Source organism: Cyprinus carpio, chromosome B9 (genome assembly GCF_018340385.1).
Source record: "Cyprinus carpio isolate SPL01 chromosome B9, ASM1834038v1, whole genome shotgun sequence".
Classification (NCBI taxonomy): Eukaryota; Metazoa; Chordata; class Actinopteri; order Cypriniformes; family Cyprinidae; genus Cyprinus; species Cyprinus carpio.
Genome location: NC_056605.1, coordinates 11,614,122 through 11,640,588, shown reverse-complemented (window position 1 = coordinate 11,640,588; position 26,467 = coordinate 11,614,122). Strand labels below are relative to the sequence as shown.

At 41.9% G+C, this 26,467-nt stretch overlaps 1 protein-coding gene across 7 annotated transcripts in view; it reads right to left on the bottom strand.

Moving 5' to 3' along the window:
• pard3bb (par-3 family cell polarity regulator beta b) overlaps positions 1-26,467 on the bottom strand; it is a 292,683-nt gene that overhangs the window by 138,432 nt on the left and 127,784 nt on the right. For all 7 annotated transcript variants that reach the window (XM_042730941.1, XM_042730943.1, XM_042730946.1 and 4 more), the window contains 3 exons: positions 21,230-21,415; positions 15,706-15,876; positions 83-215 (listed from right to left, as the gene is read on the bottom strand). In XM_042730941.1, the coding sequence (XP_042586875.1) occupies positions 83-215; positions 15,706-15,876; positions 21,230-21,415 (490 nt within the window). The remainder of the gene's footprint in view (positions 1-82; positions 216-15,705; positions 15,877-21,229; positions 21,416-26,467) is intronic.

Sequence of the window (26,467 nt, the reverse complement as noted above, 5' to 3'; positions counted from 1 at the left end):
TATCTGTGTGGCCTTCTCCTTGAACGTCTCATTGCGGCACGGACCGACTGTGAGATAAAGATACAGCGAGCCCATCACTCACCCGCACATCGCTCATAGATGCTGTTCATCACCATGGGGGGCTGAGTGTTGCCGTCTGATTGGCCGAGGTGCCCCGCCTGCCCCACGCAGCTATCAAAGGATCGATTGAGAATTCGCCGTGCTTCCTGGAACTCCTGCGAGAGAAAATGAGAGAAGTCGTGTCACTGTATTGATTCTGTTTGTGAATTATGGAAACAGAAGAGGCAAATCTGAGCGCCGGGATAGGTAAAGACTTTCAAATAGAAGGCAGATCGTTACGCCGGCTTCGGCATTCATCACAAAACAAATACCACATTGAGACTCGGGTTTTGGAGGAAGGAAGAGAACGAGAGATGAAAACAGCGCAAGAATCTGCTCCTGGAAGTGCTCTTAATTCATCTGATTAGTCTAGATGTCAGTGGCATGAAGGATTTAAGCCACTCACACAGATGCTACAGATTTTCTGTCTCTTTTCCCCAGAGAGAAAGACAGAATGGTAATTCATTTCATTATCTTGCCCCCAGGCCTGAAGCGTCACTATGAAATATGTTAATTCGATTGGCAGGTTTCAAATGCTGGAGAGAGGCAGGGTGCAGCACATCAGATGGGTCTTCTAATGGCCTGTTCGGATAGTGCACATGCTGCCGGCATTCGGTTAACTGTGGATCATTAGGAAAGCAACCCGCTCACATACAATATTGCAAATCAAGGTTTATGTGTGTATGTTATTTTTTGAGGCCCCGAGTGTCTGAAGGTCTGAAAACAGCAATTATGGAGAGGGCCAAGAAGTCGTGTCTCCATTGGAATAGGGAGCACCTGTTCAATTGTTATGTTTAAACATTCATGTTTTAATGTTAATATTTGCCTGAGGTGACCGGCCAATATGTAGCAGACTAAAGGCTGGAATACACACGAAAAAAAAAAAAAAAAACAAACAAACAAAAACAAAACAATAGAATAGATTTTAAAATACTAAGCATCATACACGTATTGACATTATAAATGGTTAGAGAATAACCGAGCATCATTCACTAAATGACTGAGTATCAACCACTACCAGACTTTCAAGTAGCACCGGACACAAACTCATGTGCTGCTACGAGACGGATAAACAGTAGGCTGAAAGAAGCCGGATGTCATACTACTTCAGAGCAACGATTCTCAAGTGCACATTTGATGGAGACTTCTATCCCATGAAGCAATGGGAGAGAATTTGTGAATGGCAGTAAAGCATCACACAACTGACGCTGGAAGGTCATGTGACAGTGAAAACATTGATGATGTACAAAACCACCACAGGCTCTGCACCCCTATACCTAAATTCATTACTTCAGACGTATGTGCCCTCGAGAAGCTTGCGTTCTGCAAGTGAATGACGCATTATTGTTCCATCTCAAAGAGGCACAAAATCACTTTCACTGACTCTTACATTAACTGTTCCCTCCTGGTGGAATGACCTGCCAACTCAGTCCGAGCAGCTAAGTCCTTAGCCATCTTTAAGAATCGGCTAAAAACACATCTCTTTCATCTTTATTTGACCCTCTAACTCTAGCAGTCTCTATTCTAATTCTATTCTTTAAAAAGAAAAAAGAATAGAAGACTTGACAATTACTAACTGCTTGTTTTCTTAAAAAAAAAACACTAGCTTCTCTAATCTTTTTGTATTCTATTTATCTTTTTATTTATTATACAATTAACAAAAGCAAAAAAAGGCCTCTTACACTAGCTTGCTCTAATATTTTTCTATTCTATTGGTTTTCTTTTTATTTTATTATATAATTAAAAAATCCTTGCTATGTGTACTGCGTTAAGCTAACTGAGACTTGTTATAGCAGTTGCATATCATTGCTCTTTTGTTGATTTTGATTGCTTCCATTCTCCTCACTTGTAAGTCACTTTGGACAAAAGTTTCTGCTAAATGACTAAATGTAATGTGATGTAATGTAGTACTTTTTTGCCAGTTGTAAGTTTCAAACCAAATGTAGACTATGTTCTAGACAGTTTGCGATTTTTAACAGAGAACATTTGTTCTAAAAACGTCTACAAATATCAAACATCGTTTGATATAGTCTAACTCAGTCTGTGAGGCAAAACAATATATGCCAACATACACTTTGATTTTCTGTGAAATCTGTCAATTTCAACAATTAGCACAGACTCATCCAGGGTACACAGTAAATCAAGGCGAATATCTGTACAAAAGTCCTGGAGTGTTTTTAAGTCTTAAAAGGTACAGTAGCAGAAACACTCTGTTTAATTGAAAGGCAGAGAGAGATAGTGGAAAACGGTTGTGTATAACTAAATTGGGAGTGGTTTTGGTGCAAGAAGGCTTGCCTAACATCTTAAGTGGATTTTGGGGAAAAACAAAATGCTACAGAAGTGTATAATGTGGTCCTTTTAATGTTAACGGCAGTAAGAGCAGGCCTATGGAGGGGTGGCCTGTGGGGAAAAGAACGCAGGCTGCCAGGAGAAGAAACAGTGACTGGGACTAAATGAGATTACAGTAGGGGATCAATGAGGAATCCTTAGCCAACTTTTCCATTTCCCTTATAATATTTATCAGAATAAAAAATGAGGACATTTTTGAGATCGCAATTTTGAGAGGATGAGATTCTGAAAACGCAGCTGAATCAATAAAAATTAACAGGAAATGTTGGCGGTGGGAAGAGGGAGTGTAAAAAGTGTAGTGTAGAGTGTTTTAAGAGGTTCATGCAGTGGATGGAGGGATGCTGGGATGGAAATGTTGCTGAACTGCAGTTTAACCAGGAGCACAAAGGTTCTGGTAGCCTGGCTATTTACAGTACTTCCTCCCTCATCTAGATGACACCACAGTCCTTCAGTGAAGGCCAGAACACACCCAGCTGGAACAACTGTCAATGTGTCATGTTAAAAATATATTTAATGTTTAACATACAGCTATTTCGAGTGGGATTTTGGAGCAATGTTGAGCGGGATGGATGGGGATATCCAGTGTGATGTTAAGAAAACAAAATGCTTTTTAAATTGAATTAAAACAGCAATCAAGAACCAAAATTTACAATTGAAATGCAAAGAAGCTGATTTAAAATGTAATTAAGTTGAAAGAAATCCACAACACTGCTGCAACAGGACATTAGGGAAGTTTCTGATACACTTTTACAATTATTATATATTATACAAAAATGTGTAATTTATCTTAGAAAGTTGTAGTATCTGAAAACAATGTTTTCAATGTTCTCAATGTTTTCAAAACAAAGAGCGAGAGCAAAAACTGTGTGCTGAACACTGCTGGGCGGTGTGGTGTAGCATATATTTTCGGCTGTTTTGGCACAACTAAAATGCATTTAGTACAAAATTAGTTGTTCCATTTAACAGACTTTAAGGCCCCGTTTACACTAGTGCGTTTTCGTTTTAAAACGGCATTTTAGAATGAAAATGATCCTCGTCTACACTGGCGTTTCTGAAACGATCCCCGTCTACACTACACAACCGAAAATGCATGTCACAAGATCATTCATGCAGGTACAACCATAGATATGTATAGGTAGATTCCCTATTATTTAAATGGCGGACGCATCTACATGCTTGGAGCAGTCGAATGGGAACTCTACCTATACATATCTTTGGGCACAACAATGAGCATGATGTTATTGTTTACACGGTCGTCAAGGATACGCAGAGCGAATGTGGGCAGCCACACCATCATTTTTTTTTTCAAAAGTCTGCATTTTGGTCCCTTTACACTGAAACGCAACCCCGGAGTTTTCAAACTAAAAAAAGGGGTTTGCAGCATTCTCGAAAGTCTCCGTTTTCAAGGGTCGAAAACGGCGGAGTAGTGTAAACGATAACCGTAGCAAAAGTTATGCATTTTACAACAAAAACGCACTAGTATAAACGGGGCCTAAGTATACCAATTTATAGTGTGCCACAAATACATTTAGTTATACTAAAATACATTCAAATAAATTCCTTTTTTTCAATAGGGAAAGCACAACGTATTAATGTTTTTTTAGCAAATCAAATGAAATTCCTTTGATGCATGTTGTTTAGGAAATTATCTAACTGACTTTGTCATTCTTACTAAACTTCATATTGGGTGTGGCCATTTTAATTCACATTCACACCTTCAAAATGAAAAGGAGGAAATTTGTAAGGCTCGTTCACACTAAGAACAATAAGTAGAACGATAACAATAACTATACTGGCCTCTAAATGGACGATAATATTATCTTTATTATTATATATTATATATAAGAGTATGCTGCAATTTTGTAATCTGAGGCTTTAAATATTTGAATTTTATAGTTGGGTGGATTCTGATTGGCTGTTAGTGTTTTTCATCAACTGCTATAAGTGTTTTTCATCAATTGATTCTAATGATATCACCGTTACGAACCAGCTCAATTTAGACAACATTCTGTCTGTATTTGCAGTCCCTTTATAGGATTTTGTGAAGAGAGTTCAACAAGGTTTTCAGCATTTCAGATTGAGAATGACATACAAAGACACCAGTCCAAGGATAAAAGGTATGCTGTTTCCCCCAGCCTCTATCTCCATGCGTCTTCCATCCTCAGACACTGCTCTTTATGTCTATTAGCCTCATCTACACTTCTCTGCTCTAGGTGCCATCCAAAAAAATCTCCTCAGACTACACTTACATCTTAATCAGCATCACAAAGCTTACAGTTCAACCTGCTGTTAAAGACAAAAGTGGCCTGGCAGGTCTGTACAACTGCATGCAGCACCAGAGCAAACCTCCCAGCGCTCCTCTGGCACAAGAGGAGAAGGAAACAGTCTCCAGGGCACAGATCATGTGGGCTCTCCACGGGCTACTTTTCATTATTAATGCCCACGCTTTAATGAGATTATGACAGCACTGTTTAGATGGCTGTCTGAGGGAAACAGTGAGAAGGATTGATTAGATCAGACTCTGCTATAATAGTGTTTAGTCTGCAGAGAGAAGAGAGATGGCACTGCCATGTTACATCTCCATAAAATAATTATTAACAGTTACAGTAAATACCGTGGTACCAGTGAGGGGTGATATGGCTCAATATATATATTTTTAGATTCTAATTCTGAATAATTCTGAATAATTTCTTTCAAGCAGAAAGACAGAACTGATTCCCAGACATGCAAATGCATATGCCAACTCAACGAAACTGAAGCTTAAACTAGTAAAGATGTTAATAAAATGTCTGTGTTAACGTTCTCAATACTCATGAGGGATCCCAAAAACTATTTAATGGCCAAATAAAAAGCCCATTAAAACCATTGCTATTTTCACCATGTATCTTATTTTGAAATTGTCAGCACAATCGTCTCGAATATAGGGTGAATATTCAATACATTGCCCAACACTACTTGGTACCAAGTCCAAAAAAGCTTTTAGGTACTTTTTTTGAGAAGAAAGCCACAAAAACTGTTCCAAGACCTTTCAAACCAGGCAAAATCTGTTTTTTATCTCCTTTGCTTTGCTCCTCCTCTCTTTCTTTTCAACAGTGTGTCTCCTTTTTCATGGATTTTTTAGAGAATTAGCCAAAACTGGACAGGGATTGAGAGTGTGTGTGTGAAGTCAGTCTTTGATGTCTAAGAAAGTGCCCATAATTAGCAAAGTTAGGTCAGGAGACATGGACACACAGCAGATTCAAGCAAGAACACATCAGCATGTGTATTCCCAGAAGCTCGCAGAGACTCCGGAGAACAGACTCACAACAAAAGTATGTCTGCAAAGAATTAAAACTGGCTCCGGGCCTGAAGATAACTTTTTAGACTTTATTTATTAGAGCTAGAAAGAATTGGAACGCTACAATAGGTTGAAATTCATTATGTACAAACCGCATAATATAAAGAAATAAAAGCTTCAAGAATACATTCTCTTAGTGCCTTGTGGGTGTAGAAACTAATATTCCATTTATTACAGGATAAAGCTCTTATTTGTGGTACTAAAAGCATGCTGAGCAATATTTTACCATTAGTTTCACCTCAGGAGCAAACTTTCAATCTCCTGCATCTGGCTTGCATGATCTATTGATCTGAACCCAGCGACAAGCTCTCTGGTCCCATACAAAGTCACAATCTGTCCCCCATCCATTCATGCTTTTCTCCTTTCATCCGTCCACCAACTAGCATCTCATCCCACCTCTACACACTAGGGTCAATGGCATCCCACTGGCCCTGACTCCATTTTGCGCCCAATCAGCAACCATGACAGGGGCATCCACAGCCCATAAAGCATAATGAACATGAATCTTTATTTTTTGAGAACAATAACACCCTGGCCTGGCCGTGGCCGCCCCTCCCAGCCTGTCACTCCTCACAATGAGCCCTCAGTATCCATCAATCCATGCGGCCAGAGGGACTGCTCCATTGTGCAGCCTAATTACACACCACTTTAGAGCAGTTGGAGGCCTTGGGGCGGAGTGTGTCAGCACGTGTGTGTGCATGTGTGAGATACAGAGGGAATCCTGGGGTGAGCATGTGGCTGCTCTCGAACCCAGGTGCAGGGGAGGAGAAAAGGCTAAAACATCCCGCTGGAGGCGAATTCCACCAGCACAGGGGAAATGATGGAGAAAGTTAAAGGATGTGGAGTACTTATGGCAATTACCAGCTATTCTGACCTGCTTTTATGGCATTTCAAGCATCTGTCTCCACCCGGTCATAAACAGACAAACGCTTGTCAAGTAGAAGTCATAAAAACAGTATCATGCATGATTTTGGCCTAGACTGGCATACCACAATTGTTCAAATTACTGGAACTTCTTTATAGTGATTTTACCATGGGAGTATCAATATGTTGGAGTTGGAGTGACAGAGATTTCAACTTCATTGTGGATCTGCGGCCCTGCAAAATCTTCTGATGCTAATATGTATAAAACATAAAATAAAAAAAATAAAAAAATGGAAGAACAGGAATCAATCTAAAATGAACAAGCACAACCACATCCATCACTTAACTCTTAATTCACAAATATAAATGTACCACATGGCCATGAAAACTCATAGAACAAAGAGGCAGAGCACTGACCTCAGCCAAAAAGTCAGTGATTAGGTTTGACATTCATATTTACTAACAGGTCTGACTCTCAGAAAGTCTGTGATTAGGTTTGACATTCATATTTACTAACACGCCTGACTCTCAAATTGTCCTGTCCATACAAAAGCGTACAGCAGAAGCTTGGATACTGTTTGTATGAATAAATAGCTAAAATGAAAGCCAATTTTTCTATGAATACCATACTGTATATAACAGCAGAAATCAGTGTGACTGTGGAAAACATTACTGATAAACCCTTGTTGGATACTGGAGATTACCATACACCAACCTAAGAATCATTTTCCCTGATATATTTTTTTTTTTTAGCAATCATGTCAGGTGTGTCAACTATAAATTTCATATTTGTAAATGAATAACTCTTTTGATTGAATTTGTCAAATGGGTATGTAAAAATATAAAGATGAAATTGTTTGTGATTAGGTTTAATTCAGGCACTGAATTGTCTGCACAAGTATCTCACAATGAAATAGTGATGGATTAGCATAATAGTGGTTTCTCATACCAAAATGGTGAAAGAAAAAATGGAAAAGGAGCACTGGATAAGGTGGATATTTACATACAATCCATTGTAGAAACATTTGTAAGCCACAAAGCAGCTCTTTACTGTCTCTGTAGCTTGTGAATGAACAGCACACCCTGTACTGCACATAAAGAGTTTATATAAAAAAAAAAACAGTATCAAAATATTGGGAAGCTTTTTATTATGAGAGGCCTGAACTCTTGAGCAAAATTGGCCAAATTAACCCAGATCGGCTCTAAATACATTTTGATTTTAAATACCCCACATAAAAATCATAACACATACATGTCCACAGCATACATTATTGCAACACTGCATGATGTGACAAGTCATTCACTGCTGTTGCATTTATACATTACAGATTATCCGAATTCACTCTCAAAATGTGGTTAAAAGTTCTAAAAATTGGTTGTTTGGTTAAAGAATGCAGTTGTCACTCTCGTTCATAACGAAACTGTGTATTTACCACTCTAAATCAAAACTGACAAATGCATTCTGCTGCTGTGTAAACAGTCAAGCAGAATATCAGTCATCCTGGTGGAAAAAAATATGACTGTGTTTATGCTGAACACCTGTGAGCTAAAAAAGACTGAAAGTTTATGCCGTGCTATGGTTCATGCCTGCAGAGTTTAGCTCAAATCAACTCCATCACAGCTCCCTTGAAGTTTCTAGCACTCCTAAAAACTTTGATAACCTGGATCAGGTGTGTTTAATTAGGGTTGGAGATTAAAGTGCCCCATTATACCATTTTTAAAGTTGCTAATATTGTTTAATGAGTCTCCTAAAACAGGTTTACATGCATGCAAGGTCAAAAAAACATGTTCTCTTTCATCATCTCGTGTTCGAGATCCACCTATGGGAAGGGCATCCGTACCTGACCTCTGCAGAAGCATCCAATTGCACCAAGTCTGGCTAGACAGACAGAAACGCGCAGCCAATGCCAGGTAAGGCCAAGCCCCCTTACCTAGGGGTATATAACGGCTGCAGCGCTGCTATTCTCCAGTTGACATTCGCTTCTCGCGATCTCTGCACTGACACAGTTCGGTTGGATTACGCTGCTCACTTTCGTGTCTTCAGGAGGACATATCGCCTGATCAGCCTCCGACAGACGTGACTGTCGTCTTTTCAGCCTTCTGCTGTGTTCTGCATTCAGAGCCTCCCGCGCTCTCGTCGGTTTCACCTGCTCCTCCTTCCAAGGCTGCCCGCCACGGATTCTTTGCCGAGTTCTTCTCCGGTATGTCGCTTTCTAAACCTACCGCTTCTCCGGGGAATAGCCTATCACGGGCCTGCCCGGCCGCGTGTGGAGCGCTCATCGCCGCTAAGGACCTTCACCCGTTCTGCGTGGTTTGCTTGGGCCTTAAACACGCTCAAGAAGCCTTGGAGAACCCGGAAAATTGCAGTCATTGCCTGATGCTGCCCAAAAAGCTTTTACGACGCCGTCTTAAAGTTGCAGCGACCCAGTGCACCGAGCTCTGCCTTTCTGACTCAGATGGGGGACACGGTGACGACGACGCGCTACCGGGGGACTCCCGGGGCTCCTCCTCACTTGTTTGGGCTGACCAGCCCAATCCCGCATACCCCGAAGAGGACATCTTCGCGGGCAACCTCATGCCCGCCGACGAACCGGCCGGTTCCGGCGATGAGGATGATGCGGCCCTTCTTGGGGTCTCAGAGGACGAGGAGGCCATCCCGCCCTCTGGCGTTCCCCAGGCTAGCGCCCACGCAGCACTGCCTCAGTCCATCCTCCTGGAAGTTTGTGATCGAGCAGCCGCTCGCCTCAACATTGAGTGGCCGGCTCCACAGAGCGCCACCAACCAGGAGAGGGATATTTACGACGGAAAAGTGTTGGGACCTCCTCCCGGTCCGAGGAAACAACTCTTCCCCGTCCTTCCAGCGTGCGCTAAGCACATGAGGCACAATTGGAGCGAACCGCTCGACTTCAAACACGGCCTTACGGGCCTTGAAGTAAAGGATATGGCAGCCACTGGTATGGATGCCCCACCCGCTATCGAGCCTTCCATCGCCAGGCACCTTAACCCCACTCAGGGCGGGCTGCTCGCTCCCCCTAAGCCGGTCTTGCCCAACAAGATGGACCGTTTTTCTGCCTCAGTTCACCAGGCCGCATACAAGTCCTCGGCCTTGGCTGTCAGGGCCCTGAACGTCTCGTCTCTCCTCTCCGCTTACCAGGTGGAGATTTTGGATGAATTAGGGCAACAGCTGGAAAAGGAAACTCCTTCTCTACCCTTGTGGAAGGAGATCCTCACGGTGAACGACCTCGTCCTCCATAACGCTCGGCAGGCCGTCCAAGCCTGCGGGCGCTCTATGGCGCTTTCTGTGCTGGGAGAGCGCGCGCTCTGGCTTAACCTGTCAGGCCTTCCTGACAGTGAGAAGCGGCGCATCACGGGCGCGTCGGTGGAGCCCGGCCGGGCTCTCTTCGGCCCCGCCGTCGCATTGATGCAACAACGGTGTGACGACAAAAAGAAGGACGACGAGGCCTTCAAGTTATGCCTTCCTAGGAAGGCGGCCCCACGCCAGGCACCCCCTGCGCGTTTGCCTAACACTCCTGCCATGGGACAACATTTCCACCAGGGCAAGGAAAGGCCCTGCAACAAACCCCCTCCACGGCAGAATAACCCACCGCCTGCTAAGCACTGGGGAAAATCGACTCCCGCCGCGGCTGGAAGACCATCTAACCCTACCTCCATTGACTCGAAACGTAAGCGCCATAGAGCGCCTCGAAACGTAAGCGCCATAGAGCGCCTGATGTTCGTTTGATGGGGGCATCGAGTCCGCGTTCACGGGCCGCGAGCCCTTCGGACTCTCTTCCTGTCCCAGGACCCCCGTTCAAAAGACGCAGGGTCTCCCGCGGATGGATCGGTTCCTCTCCGTTCGAGGCTGCCCAGCCCATGTGTTTAATGAACGTTGTGTGTTCCCCCCTCACGTTCAGGGGGTCTGTTGTGAGGAAAAGTGCAAAAGCAGTGTCACCACACCGCATACACTCTGTTCCCCTCACCCAATCAATAAAGGCTTCGGCCCAAGTGTTTCCCCAACACAAAACACACAAAAAACCAAAAAACACATTAAAACAAACGAATCAAATGAATTCGTTACGGAGAGAGGATCTCTCTCCGCAGAGAGAGTCCATCTCCCTGCGGAGAGAGGAAATCTGTCTGAACCCCTGCATGTTGCCCCTGGTGTGTCCACTAGATGGCGGCATTGCATCACAAATAAACCAGCTGGGCTTACACAGCTCCGCTGCGGCTCGGGTGGGAACACTCGCAAGTCAGGAATGGGCTTGGCAAACTGTCTCGGCTCCCGAGTGGGTGATGCGTACTATAATGCAGGGATACAGACTGCAGTTTGCGATGAAACCCCCGCATTTCAACGGCGTTCTCTCTTCACACACGGAGGAGAATGCCTCACACATTCTGAAAGAGGAAATATCCTCCCTCCTAAACAAGGGAGCGATTCAGGTGGTGCCCCCCAGTCTGATGAATCAGGGATTTTATTCTCGTTATTTCCTGGTCCCAAAAAAGGACGGCTCTCTCCGCCCTCTCTTGGACCTTCGTGTGTTGAACAAACATTTGAGGAAATACAATTTCAGAATGCTGACTCATGGCTCGCTCGCCCGCGCCATAAAACAGAACGACTGGTTCACATCGGTCGACCTGAAAGATGCTTTCTTCCATATAAGCATTTATCCGCCACACAGGAAGTTTCTTCGTTTCGCCTACCAAGGCACATGTTACGAATTCACAGTTCTGCCGTTTGGGCTCAGTCTAAGCCCCCGGTGTTTCTGTCTGTGTGCGGAGGCAGGCTTAGCACCCATGAGAATGTCAGGTCTGAGGATTCTGACATACATAGACGATTGGCTCATCATAGCCGAATCGAAAGAGAAAGTGTTGCAGGACACCTGCCGTGTGCTCACGCACATCACATCTCTCGGGTTCAGAGTGAATGTGAGCAAGAGCAATTTTACACCCAGTCAGAATGTCATTTTCCTGGGTTTGGAGTTGAACTCAGTCTCCATGCGAGCGCGTCTCTCTCAAGAGCGCGTTCTCTCTCTAATGAACTGTCTGTCGCAGTTCAGAGAGGGGGCGAAAGTACAATATCGCACATGCCTCAGGCTGCAGGGTCTTATGGCTTCATCTATCCAGGTTGTACCGCTGGGACTCCTGAGAATGAGAGCGTTCATGAAATGGGTTTTGTTACTACATTTCAGCCCGACGCGCGATCTTTGCCGCTCTGTAATAGTGACGCGCGCCTGCTCGGCAGCCTTGCGCCACTGGAAGAGCGCAGACTTTTACGCACAGGGAACCCCTCTGGGGACGGTTATGATGCGGAAAGTTGTGACGACAGATGCGTCCTTAACAGGCTGGGGCGCCACCCAGGAGGGCAGAACGGTGAACGGTCTGTGGCCGAGCAGACTACGTTCAGCGCACATAAATTATTTAGAGCTTATGGCCGTATGGAAAGCTCTGAATCATTTTCTGCCTCGCCTGCAGGGACATCATGTGCTCGTACGCTGCGACAATACCACGGCAGTGGCTAATATCAACCGCCAGGGCGGCGTGCGCTCGTCAAAACTTCACGCTCTAGCATACAAGCTTTTGGTGTGGAGCAGACGGGTTTTCCTGTCGTTACGCGTGACTCATGTTCCGGGCCTTCTAAACAGAGGCGCGGATCTTCTATCGAGGGGAAACCCAATCTATGGAGATTGGCGCCTTCACCCGCAGATAGTTGATATGTTATGGATGAGATTCGGACAGGCAACCGTAGATCTATTCGCCTCGCGCGAAAATTACCATTGTCCTATGTTCTTCTCGCTAAAGGACGTAAAGGCGCCTCCCCCCCCGCACGGATCTATTGTCCCAAGCGAACGGGGAGATTTATCACCCGCACCCGGACAGGGTGGCTCTTTGGGCTTGGCCCGTGAGAGGACGAACCTAAGCGCACTGGGGCTTTCGCCGCGTGTGATTGCTACTATACAGAATGCCAGGGCCGTTTCTACGCGATCCTTGTATGGCAGTAAGTGGCAAGTGTTCGAAGGGTGGTGTGATGGGCGTGGTCTCACATCTTATCAGTGCTCAGCTCCTGATATTTTGTGTTTCCTCCAAGACCCAAGGCAGGTCTTTTTCCACAATTAAGGTCTACTTGGCTGCTATTTCGGCCTGTCATGTGGGCTTTGAGGACTCAACAGTCGGGCAGCATCCTCTAATCCGCAGATTTATGAAGGGTGCCCGTCGCTCCTTGCCAGTCATCAGAAGAACTGTTCCTGAGTGGGACCTCTCCATGGTGTTGGAGGCTCTGTCTCAATATCCTTTTGAACCCCTGGGAAGTATTTCCCTAAAGCTGCTGTCCTTCAAGACAGCTTTGCTCTTGGCCTTGGCATCAGCCAAACGTGTCAGTGAGCTTCATGCACTTTCGGTTCATCCCTCGTGCACTAAATTCTCATGCCGAAGTGCTTCCCTGCATTCACTTCGGAGGGGTTGGAGCTGTCCGCTTTTCACCCTCCACCTTTTTCCTCCCCGGAGGATGAGAGGCTAAATGCTCTGTGTCCCGTCCGTGCTTTACGGACATATATTAACAGGACCAGTGCTTTCCGGAAGAGTGACCAGCTCTTTATTTCATGGGCACCCCCTCATGGAGGGAATCCTATTTCTAAGCAACGCCTCTCACATTGGCTTGTGAATGCTATAGCTTTGGCTTATGAATCAAAGGGAATGCAGCCACCAGGGGACATCAGAGCTCATTCCACGAGGGGCATTGCCACCTCCTGGGCTTTGTTTAGGGGAGTGTCACTGCAGGACATCTGCTCCGCTGCCAGTTGGGCTTCTCCTCATACCTTTGTGCGTTATTACCGGCTGGATGTCACCAGTATCTCGGTAGCACATTCGGTTTTAGGGGTGGGGTCTTCTTAGCCCTTCCCTGCAACCCCGTTGGAAGTGATGAAGAAGGAGTGAATGGGCCGGCTGGCCATGCACATCCCTGTCACTAAGCATGTTTTTTTCCATTCCTTTTTCTGGGTGTATTTATATGCACATTGGTTATCATGTGTGTTATGCTAACATGTTTCATGTGCTGCATGTGCACAGCAGTCATGTGTGTGCATCAGTATTGCAGGTTCATGAATATGGGACGTGTCAGGCACCGCATCCCTGGGGCGACCGTCCTTCTCTGGCTTTCAGAACCTCACTGTGAGTGTATTGGGCAATCGGGGAGCTGTCCATGTCTCTCCCATAGGTGGATCTCGAACACGAGATGATGAAAGAGAACAATAGGTTACTGTCGTAACCCCGGTTCTCTGAAACATTGAGTGGAGAGATCCACCAGCTTTGCCCCGCTTGCCACACGAGAAGCGAATATACTTACTGGAGAATAGCAGCGCTGCAGCCGTTATATACCCCTAGGTAAGGGGGCGGGGCCTTACCTGGCATTGGCTGCGCGCTTCTGTCTGTCTAGCCAGACTTAGTGTAATTGGATGCTTCTGCAGAGGTCAGGTACGGATGCCCTTCCCATAGGTGGATCCCCCCACTCTATTTCTCAGAAAAACAATGAAACTAAATCAACCCATCATCCGTTTTCTCAAAAATAGATTTAATTTTACCTAATTTCTAAATGATTCGTAAACGACTCATGCGAAGCAGTTCAAAGAATCTGTCTCTCTAAACCCCTCCTTTCCATGAGCCCTCAGTGCTGTGATTGGTCAGATGGCGCAGTCCTTTGTGATAGGTCCAGAGCTGTAGAGAGATTGGCTCTGGATTGGTCTACCGCGTACAGCGCGTGTCACAAACAAAGTTCCGATTGCCATGACAGAATGACAGCCCTGCATGGAGACTTCAATACATAGAAAAGAAGGTATCGATTGTACCTTACCAATTCGAGCCGGAGTCTGATGATGAAATGTTTAAACTGGCTGATCGACAAGAGACTGATCCGCAAGCATGACTGGAGCAGGACGTTTCTCAGTGGTAAGTGCCAAGTGTTAACAAGTTTGGTAGTTATAAGATGTGATAAAACAAATTCACTCTCACAGCGTAGGATACAGCATCTTCCCGACATGATGTTTACCACACAGAAATTTTACTGTTTGTGGGCGGGCAAGCTAGCGACGTAGAACGTGGGCAGACATTATGCAAATATGTTACTTTGTGACGTAGAGCCGTAACAGAATAAGATTTGCGATTGCAAGCCAACTCTTTTTTGTTTTTGATAGACAATAACTTTACTTATTGTGCACTGTCGGCTTCACAACTTTGCAGATAGTTTATGTTCAAATACAGCTACATGAGACACTGCATGAAAGGTAATATTCAAAAAGGCATAATAGGGGCACTTTAAAGGCCATTGCACACTGAGTCCGAAATTTTCACACGTTGAAAAATAAATACGACCTCACGCTGTGTCAATCATGTTTACACACTCCCTCCGAAACTTTCATCCGTCATAAAAAAATAAAAATAAAAAAAAAATCCATAATGGCTATTGTCAAGTTCATCCACTTCATCTCGCAGCACAAAGCACCGTAAAGATTCTTGCACCGTGAGTTCACAGAAATTGGTGGTCTTCTTTTTAATATGTGGCACTAGTATCGCTAGCAAAGCATCAAACTGAGCCACTGACATCCTGAATTAAACTTTGAATCGCCCGTGATAATTCTGCTGCTCCTCTTCTTTCTCTGTATCTCAGGATTGGACGGACCCAATATTTCCTTTCTTTTTCTCTTTTTAAGAATCAAGAAGACAACACAATCATCCTCACTGGTTGAAAACTCCATTTAGTACTGTTTAGCAAATTTTTTCGCAATGGATTTATTAATACGCATCGGGCTCAGTGTGTAAGGTTTCTGTGTGTGACAAATTTTTAGGTTAACGAATACGAAAAAACACATACGAAACTTTCGGAATCGGTGTGCAATGACCTCAACTCTGCAGGACAGAGTGGCCCTCCAGGAGCTGAGTTTAATCAACCACCTAAACCAGCATGGACCAGTTAGGAAAATACAAAACCAGTCAAAGCTGGTTTTAGGCAGGAAGAGGAAAGAAGAGTGCTAGGACAAAATTAATGTTTTCTAAAGGTAAGTACATACTTGGGTAGGTGGTGCTAGAGCACGGAGTACAACCAACTGGATCATTCCTCTCAGGTTCCCCTCCATGGACATGGATCTCCGCAGGGTCTCCATGGCCTCATGGTTGGACTTCCCCAAAAGGGTCTCACCATTAACAGCAATCAGCTGGTCATTGACATGTAGACGCCCATCCTAAACAAAAAAGATAATCAGAATCTCTATTTAGTGTAACAAGTCCATTACCAATGGTTTGAGTTTTGATTTCTTTTAGCGACTTACACATTGGTAAATCAAATGAGCAATCTTTTAGTTACCAGCTCTGAGCTCCAAAGGATAGCTCATGTTTGTCTCACTATTATTAACTAGCTGCTTATTAGCATTCCTTTTAACATATTGGCTATTTATTAGTATTAGTATTTAAACTACCTTAACTATTAATAAGCAGCAAATTAGGAGTTTATTGAGGCAAAAGTCATAGTTAATGTTTTATTTGATAGCAAGAATTGGACCTTATAAAGTGTGACCCAATGAAGTTTTGCAACATAATAAAGTTATTCATGCAGGTGAGTTCACAACTTAATTTTTGGGTAAACTATCCCTTTAACTACACTGGACCATGACCAGCTCTATGTATCTGTCTTTGGGGCTTTTTATCTATTAGGAGACCTTGACATGTCCTACTTTCTCTAATCTCTAATGTATTTCCTCATATTCTGAGAGACCCACTGCTTTCCACAGGCGTATTATCCTCAGTTGAGTCTGCAGGGGCATTCTGTCAAGGAATAAATTTCCCACAATCCAGCAGCTCCGTCTCTCTGGTACTGTATAAGCACATTATAAGACATGCATATTACATGGCATATAAAAAGCCCTAAAGTTCATTACAATTAATATTAATTAGTGTTTTCACTGCAGAGGCCTCTGATCTGCTTCCTCTGTCTCCAGGCGAGAGAGAGCTCAGAGTCACATGAGGGTTAACGCAAGAACTTGCAAAACACCTCAGATATATAGACAAAAATGCTGATCATTAACGAACTGTACAAACTAAAGATGATGAAGTACACTGAAAACAATGTTGGATATCTAATAAAACAGAATGAAGACTTAATATTACTTCCTATATAGCAAAATATAAAATTTTAGTGGTCTTGGCTCTGGAAGTTCTTGGTTTCCCATTTATCTCATCCCATGAAACATTGCGAGTGACATCAATAATAAAATGGCAATACAATACAATTAAAAATCATGACTTATACTATACAACATTTTATATCCAGGATATATCATCGATTAAAAACCATGAAGCTGGAGATAAGTGCCTTGAAATCTTTACAGTATGTGTCATCATAATTTTTGTATGGAGAAAATGAATGTGATTTTTACTTCCTAACTGCTGTGCCCTATAGAGGTAACAGAGTACCACACTGTTAATTACAGTTTACTGAAATAACACACACCCACAAACTCTCTAAACCTTGGCAGCGTGCACTCTGTGCCCTTGCTCTCTATAAATGAAGGAGAGGTGTTTTCATTACCAAGGCCTTTGGGTGAAAAGATGTCCTGTCCTCGTGACACCATGAGTCACAGAGAATTAGGGATCCTTATTAGAGCCATGATCTAATTTTCTAACTTGATTCTGTGAAATCACACAATCTGTCTGCAGTTTGCAGTGCTGTTTTCAAATGAGTACATCTGTCTCACATTCTTTCACCACTTACATAATCATTTAATAGAGGCAGTACTGTATTGATTGGCTCCTCAATCATTCTGCTTAGGGTTGGTTCTAAACCTCTGACGTTAAGAATTAAACTACTAAAAATAATACAGCCCGAATTACATAACATGCATAGCCCATACAAACTTTCAGCCTTACTCTGTTTCCTTCAGGAAATGAAACCATAGTTTATTTTGCTTACTTATTTTACTCAATGGTGCATGTCTAGAGAACATCAATGGTAGAGTTTTGACATTTTAGAAAACGGAAGCACAAAAAGTATTCATTTAGGAACTGGAACTGGAAAAAAGTAAAATCACCTCAATCACTATTCTGAATACTTGGGTAATGTTTCTGCTTCTATGACTATGGTGGTTCTGGGTATATAAAGCAGCCCTGTGTAAAATCCCTGTAGACCATGCTTATATTCTAACAGAATAGTTGATGGCTATTTTGAGAAACAGCGGAGATGAGACTAATGGTGGCGAATAAAGAGCAGGAAATGAGGTATTGATTCAGATCACACTGGTTTTCATGCCAGACCAAAAGCAATTCATGCAGGTAAAAAGTATTTAGGGAATATCGGCTTAAAAAAAGAAAAACAGAAATTTGAGTCCACAAAATTGATGCAATTACATTAAATACTTCATCAAACATACTGTACACATTAACAATTAAGTGCAACAGCTGTTCACTACATATGCAAGAACTGTTTAACTTCCTAACTTATTACACCGCATGTTCATACTTTGTTTATACTTCATGCATACAACATTCACCTCCTCACTTTAACAAATTTTACGCTTTTGTCAATGTGTAGTATTAGTAATAATAATTAGTATTATTACTGTTGTAGTTGTTTAATTATTACATCAATACAATGCTGCCTCTATTAAATAACAATTATTACTACGACTACTACTCTTACATATCTGTCTAGCACCTTTCATGCACAAGCTGCTGTTCAAAATAATAAAAAAGATCATATAAATAAATAAAAATATGAAAACGTGTGTCATCAACTGACTAAAGCTTGTGGGTTTCTAAAAATGTATGTTCTATTAACCATTGGAAATATATATATATATATATATATATATATATAAAAACCTATATTTTGACTTCTAACTTATCCCAAGACCAAATCAATGGACATGTTCAGTACATAATATTACTTCTGCCACATGGCATTTCCCTCAGTTTAGTAAGTGCAAGCTAACAATAACTTTGCAAGTAGACGCTGCCGTTCACCCTACCCTCTTCTTGCCTTCCCACTTCGGCTCTGGGGAGAAGACGCATCCCACCCACAGACTCGGGACGCTTCCAACTCATTAACATGGGCTTGGAGAGTTTTTAATTAGCATTAATGTGCTGAAGCTAACACAGGCAGCGTTCTACCGTTTCTGAACTCTCTCACTGGGGACTGGATGGGGAATTAAAAACGTGTTACCCAGAGTTCCAATGTACTGGGACACAAGTATGAGAACTCACGTGCATCACCTTGCTGTGGCTCCCTCTACCCCCCTCTCAACGGGATGATCTGACTCTGAAGCTTCAGAATGATAGAGATTTATGAAGTTCTTTTCTTGCTACACAACCTCCGAAACCCAAAAGCAGCTTTTCCAAGCAAAAGGCCTGACAAAGCAGAGCGAGGAGATGCTTCAGTCAGGTGCAAATCAAACCCTTATCTTCACAAGTAAACTTCACACACCCACGCACATGAATGTGAATGCTTTGGGCAGATGCGCACACACAAATCCACATGTCTGACAAGCACATTTTCACTTGGCTGAGCAAAGCAGTAGCTGGAAGAATTTTACTGAGACTGGTTCACATTAAATCTGCACAGCCCATTGAGTCATTCATGTACAGACATCATGTCATTTATCCTTTGGTGAAGGAAAAAAAACACAAGTGCAGATTTCCAAACATCTGGACACCTCCAAAAATCCATATAATCGAGAATAATGCTATTTAGCCAAATAGGCACAAACACCCAATCTGTCGTCAATATCATGCGACCAAATGTGAAACTGGAACACGAACAGGTGCAGCTGGAGAAAAACATGTTAGTACAGACAGAAAGATGAGCCTATAGAAATACTCAAGAAGGGTCCACTCAGCACCCCTGCTGACAATCCTGATCCCGTCTGTTAAGGTCAAATGAAACCCTATTCAGTAGAGGGGACAGAGGTCAAAGGTCAAGGGAACCAAAACACATGCCAAAAGTAGCTAACAGGGATCGTGACCTTTTTACAGTCTCAACTCAACCCTGAAGCTATGTTTAACACTGTGAGGACATCTAATAGATCATCATGAGCGTTTTGGTCATGAAAACACTTCAAAAGCATATTTTAATGATTAACACATCTTAGTACTGCTCTCAATTTATGAATGATGCTATTCTTCTGACGACCTCTTAAGCGATGATGGCCCAAAAAAGTATTTGAATACTTAAGCTACACTTAAAAATAGCTTTCTTTTTTTTTTTTCTTTTTTTACTAAACCATAATTATAGTGTATACAAAAAGTACACTATTGTACTGTAGTAGAATGCTTCTCAAAATTTTAGGATCTGTAAGATCATTCATTTTGAAATAAGTCTCTTATTCTAACCAAGACTGCATTTATTTGATCAAAAATGCAATAAAAATACTGTGAAATATTGTTACAAAATAAAATGAATAGTTTTAATTTTAATGTATTTTAAAATGTAATTTGACCTGTGATGGCAAAGCAGAATTTGCTTGCTTGAATTTTTCTTAAAGGGGTCATCGGATGCAAAATTCAGTTTTGTTGTTGTTTGAACATAAATGTGTGCTGGAAATGTGTGTAAACATCCATCCTACAATGATAAAAATCCACCCAGTGTTTTTTATTTATTTGAAAATTCTCCAATCAGGCTGTTCTGACATTCCTGTCAGAATGACGTAGTTCTGCACAGGCCCCTCCCACGATGGTGGATTGACAAGTCCGTCTAACCTTAGACCCGCCCTATGTTAGCTGTGAGCTGTCCGCCATTGTGTCGACTCCGGTGCAGGGGAAGAAAAGAATGACTCTGATTAAGCGATTGAGGTGTTTTGTTGTTGAATGTAATCATGAACATAGCAGTTGTCATTTACTCCTGACATCTGAGCCGCTGAAGACGCAGAGGATTAATGTTTCTTTCGGTTCTGAAGGGAATGCGCCGATCCCCGATCTGCCTAAATGCGTCTATGTTCACACGAATCATTCATGATCCAGCTTCATCTACAGAAGAAGTGAGTATAAGGGGGTTTTTTTTATAATCTTTGCAAATCGCCTTACCTAATAATGTACTAATTAGCAAGTTTCGCGAATAAAGTAAACAGTACTTCTCGTCACCCCACAGAAGAGAGGGGCAGGGTCAGCAGAGCTCATTAGCATTTAAAGAAACGTGGACTAGAATGGCCTTCTAAAAACAGAGATCATTTTGACAGGGTAAAAAAGGTGTTTTTTACACTACCATTGAGAAATTTTAACCAAAGTATGTTATAGACTTTTCATTAAGACCCTAAAAAAATCATATCAACTTATATCAAATGGGCATCCGATGACCCCTTTAAGAAACCAAAGGAAGCTGGAAAATAACAATAAGTTGAAATTCAATAAGGGCAACAGTAATGTTTTTTATGGATCAGTGCTGTTGACAAGTGTCATGAATGTTTTGACATATTACCTAATGAAATGAAAGTTGGGGTGGATTTATTGATTGCAGGATTATTATTTCACAGACAATATTTTATTTCACCAAAAAAGTTCAAGTCATTATAAACATTACAAACACAAACAAATGTATATGTGATATGTTACCTTAAAAGCTGCTCCTCCATGGATGATGGACTTGATGAAGATACCAAGGTCCTCGCCGGTCTCACGGGACTTATTACCCTTCAGGCTGACCCCTAACCCAGCTGAGCCCGAATCATTGAGCGGGACCTCAAACATCAGCTGCTCCTTCCCTTCCTCAGACAGTAGCAAGCGGGCCTGCTCCTCTTTCTGACGGGAAAACAACAATGACAGAAGAGAATGAGACGAGGAAGAAGACAGGTCATTCCATTCGAACATAAAAAGCCTACTATTTTAGCAGAGAATAGCTCAACCTTTTCATGCCTCTTTTCTGCCTGTGATGGCAATGGGGTCATTTAGAAACATAATCCATTCTCCATTATGGAGTCCACACACTCAGCTCCCCGCTGCATTCTCCCTCCCGCTTTTCCCCATTTCCTTTCTTTTCTCTTTGCCTGTTCTCTTTCCATAATGATGCTAAAATTACCTGTACATCTCTTCAGCAGAAGTTTGTTTTAAAATAATGTTAATAAAAAGGGAGGGGGAAAAATGACATTATTATATCTGCATGGAAAAAAATAATTTTTATGTCGCCACGGGAACAGGCTTTATTTGCAGAGAAGAATGAAGGAGAGCAAATGAAGAAAATGGGAGTTTAAAAAGGTCTAAAAGTAGTATGTATTTGATCTATAGAATGGCATAGTGTCTGCTAGAAAGAAATAATGAGAGACAGAGATGTTGACACCAAAGTGTCTAACAGTGTTCTAATGGTACAAGTTAAACATCCTACTCTTTGTCTGAGCATCCTGATGCACATTCAATGGGACATATCTTCAAAAACAGGATTGTCCTTGCTCTTTTTATATATAATAGTTCAGTGTACCATGTATTCATACTCTAAGGCTCCCTTTCCAGTCCAAAAGTCAATTTCAAGCAACTACAGGCTGCACAGATCTCAGCCTTCCTGCTGTCTCCTGTAGGGAGTAGTAAATACTAGATAGTTAGTAACTAATTCTCTACTTAAAGGGTTAGTTCACCCAAAAATGAAAATTAGGCTGCGTTTTACTCACCACCTAGGCATCCTAGGTGTATATGACTTTCTTCTTCCAGACGCATATAATCAGAGTTATATTAAAAATTGTCTTTGATCTTTCAAGCTCTATCATTGCTGTCAGCGGGGGTTGCATTGCTTCAGTCCAAAAGACGTGAAATAAAAAGCGCCCTTCCTTAAAAAAAAAAGTGTCTCACACGGCTCCGGGGGGTGAACAAAGGCCTCCTGTAGGGAATCGATGCATTTTTTTAAAGAAAAATATCCATATTCAAAACGTAATAATCACTTTAATAGGTTACAGATTACAAGTTACCCTGTTTAAAATGTAATATGTAGTGTAACTATTTCAATTACTTTGTTAAAGTAATGTAACTAATTACATTTGATTATTTTCTGATCAATTTTCCAAATTTCTAACAAATGTTTTCAAATGTAAATCATTTTCAAACATTTAAAGCAGGCAGGCTTAACCTTACAGTAGGACTCAGACATTTTGTTTTAAAATCCTTCTTCACTTGAATTAAGTTTATAATAATTTAATTTTAAAGCATAACCACCACAAAATCAGACTTTAGCACCTCTTTTTACTTTGAGATTGTGCTGAGGTTAAATACAAATTTTAAATCATAAGAAATAGCAATGCATAGCTACAGAATGACAGGAAATATTGGAATCTAAAAATGCTTTGGAAATAACAGTACATATAAACAAATAGTCTTAAAGGTACAGTAGCAAAAACAGGCTATTTAATCCAGAGAGAGGATAGAAAATGGTTTTGTAACTAAATGTGTAATATATTTTGGCAAACATTATAAATGGAATTCAGGGGGAGAAAAAATAAAATGTTATAAAAGCAAAAAAAAGTCCCTCATCCCACCAGACACCACATGAGAGACATGTGATGCACAAACAGTAGTGTGCAGAATCCCTAGACCTGACAGGAGCCGTGAGAACTGTAAATATTACGAAATATTATTACAGGGATGAACAGGGTTGAGAAGGCCAGCTAAGACGGAGTATGTGTGGGTCAGCAAGGCCTGGTTTATCTCTGTTTACTGTGGGATTGTGGGTTTTGAAAGTATTAGTGTCACGCACTCGCAAACACACGCTCGACTCAGCAACTCTGAGAATTTCTGTGAAGACTGCAAAATACCGCTGACCGTGTGTCATCGGCAAGAGAGGAAAAAGGCAAAGGGTTTAAGAAATTTAACCTTGAGTAGATGGCCTAAATGCCCTCAAACTAACTTCCAAATGCCAGAGTGACCAACTTGTACGTGTCAGAACTGTTCAAACATGCAAAACAAAAACCTATTAATGTACCAAAGCCTTTTTCAAATGACCTGAACACACATGCAAGCTTTAACTGACTAACCAACCAAATGTGTTTGAGTAACTAAAACCAAACGAACGACCGCAAAACCAGCCGTGTGAGGTTCTGAATGAAAACAAAGCTAGTCTATCAGCTGGGGAAATCACAGGGCTAAAGCCTGCTGTGTGTACAGCTAGCAGCACTCCTGTATGCTAACAGTCATGATATTTCACAGCCGAGCCCCCTGCCAGGACCCCACTCTGAATCAAAATGCCACATCACATTTCCTTCAGCCATTTTCCTCGGCTAGAAAGGGTTTATCAGTCAGCGTGTACCCCTGTGTGAGACATATGTTTCCAGCTCAAGCCTTTCTCCAATAAGCTTTATTGTTTTAATCATTATGACAAGCAAAGTCATTCAAACTGCAATTCTGACAAAGGGCATAAGTGTTTGAATAAGCACCATCTATATGTCTTAGGCTTGCGTTGTCTAATCTGCATACTCAACATCTGTTCCTCCGCCGTGGAAAGCGTCTTAATGATGAACAAGACATATGATGTCATCAGCCGAAGCAGATGGATCACCGTCATCTATAGGTACAGCAGCGAATGACATTCTGAGGGCTTAAAGATGAGCAGATCCGCAGCTGTTCATTCAGGAAATCACGCTGTCTCTCATAACCTCTCGCTCGCTCTGTGTCAGTCACTCACAAACACATTTAGGCTTCTGTCGCTATTGTTTGAGAGTGAACAGACAGGTCTCTCAGAATTATTGTGCTCTAGGGAGACAAAGACACCGTATGTGTGTTTGGTGGGGACAGGAAGAGGAAGCAGGAAGGTTCTCCAGGGAATCGGGATGCCATCGGATGTCTGTGGTCTCTGTGAGTGAGCGCTTTACAATGGCTACAGTAAAACAAAGCTTTGTAAGGCTACCCCCACAAACAAACACACACCACGAAAAGACCTTCTGTGGAAAACTGTCAATTACCCATGACGCATAACTTTCCCACCTGGGGAGCAATATTTTTCTGATACTCATTGGGGATTTTGCAGGAACTGTGCAAGGGTTTAAAAACAGATGCATGTGCCGTTCAAAAGAAACTTGTGCCAAACCAAAGCAGTGGTTTGGAACAGATATCCACATGAAGGAATTACGAAGCTATAGCCAAGGAATTGGTTGTTTTTGACCACAACGGTTCTGAAAATGCAGACATGGGAGGATTGTGGGAATGTGTTGCAAAATCTAAAGGAAATTCCTTGCCAATCATCTGATCACATCCTTTGACAAGGATCTACAACAGAAGATGACAATTCTATGTGCAGGTCAATGATATGACTGTTTTAGATCTATTAACTCTTTTCCCATTTTCCGTCATTTGTGAGAAAACGCTTCCCTGCCACTGGTGTATGGTAGGTGTTATTACGCATCTTTTGAAAGAGTTACGTCTTGAAAACACAGCAAAGAAGAAGCAGAAACAAGTGATTTCATATGTAAGCAGATGTAAAATAATGTAATCATCAAGCATATAAATCAAATTGCCTAATGTTACCAAATGAAATGATGATCCAGGATGATCTCAGTGATACTAAAATAACAACACTTTATTGCAGGCATTACTCTTGTGTTATTGACCCAAATCTAAGTTTCTTTATATATATATATATATATATATATATATATATATATATATATATATATATATATATATATATATATATATATATATATATATATATATATATATTAAGAAAATCCAGCCCTAATAAAATAAGTCCAAACCAAAATAATCACAACCTTAGCTTCCCTTCATCTTACACAGATTCTGGCTGCCAATAGCTGTTTTTCACCGTATGCAAGTTCAGCATTTGCCAGATTTTGATGCTCTACCGTCAATCCCACAATCCCGTGAGGAAGCCTGTCGTTCCCATACAGAATGAATTGGAAACACTCGCTCATGCTACACCCACCTCACACCAGTGAACATGTAGGGTTAGCCAACCTCATCACTTCCTACTGAGAATGTCCATGTATCAATCCCCTTAATGGGCTACAAGACTCAGCAGTCGTCGTCCTCAGCCAGCCACAGGAATGCTGGCATGCCCTTATTCATCAGTCTGAGCGGACTGCTGCTGCTAATGACCGAGTGAGAGTTAGACACCGTCCCACCAATTTAGCTAAGCTTTAAGATCAAGGAAAATAAATGCACAAACTCTGTTTCAAACCTTGATCTGAAGCGACCAATTTGAACACCACACACTTACTGTTCCTCCCTGCAGAGACTCAGCTAACATTCACAGTTGATACCAGGGTATCAAGAGTCAGGTGTTAGCATGTTGCTAAGCTAAAAATTCTAAATTTTGCAGAACATACACAGGCAAAAAGTTCCAATTTCTATTGTTAATACTGTAACAATGTATGATGCACAGCTCACAGTCGCTTTCAAACTTTCAAATGTGTTGCAAAATCTGTGTGGGAAAATCTTTTGCACTTTTCCAGATGGTGTGGATCTCTATTGTAATAAATTGATTTTGCATACAAAAATTACCAGAACGGTGATAAATGTGACTGAAACTTGTCAGATGTTTTTCCAACCATGTGGTACTTGGAAAGACAACAGAATACATGCAGGTGAGGAATCCAATCACAATAACAATCAATATTTCTCAAATTGCATAAACATTTAGAATTCTGCATTAATAAAACTCTGCAAATATTTAATCTTACAATGATGTGTTGCCATTGGCCGTTACATCAGCCTCTTTATAGGTCTTGTACAACTGACAGCATGTTTTGCTTGCGGGTGATAGTACACACTAGTTGAGCTTGAGTGATATTTCAATCTCACTTTTGTTAAACATCCCTTCTGAATTTTCTTTTCCAAATAAATTTGCCATTAGGTCTT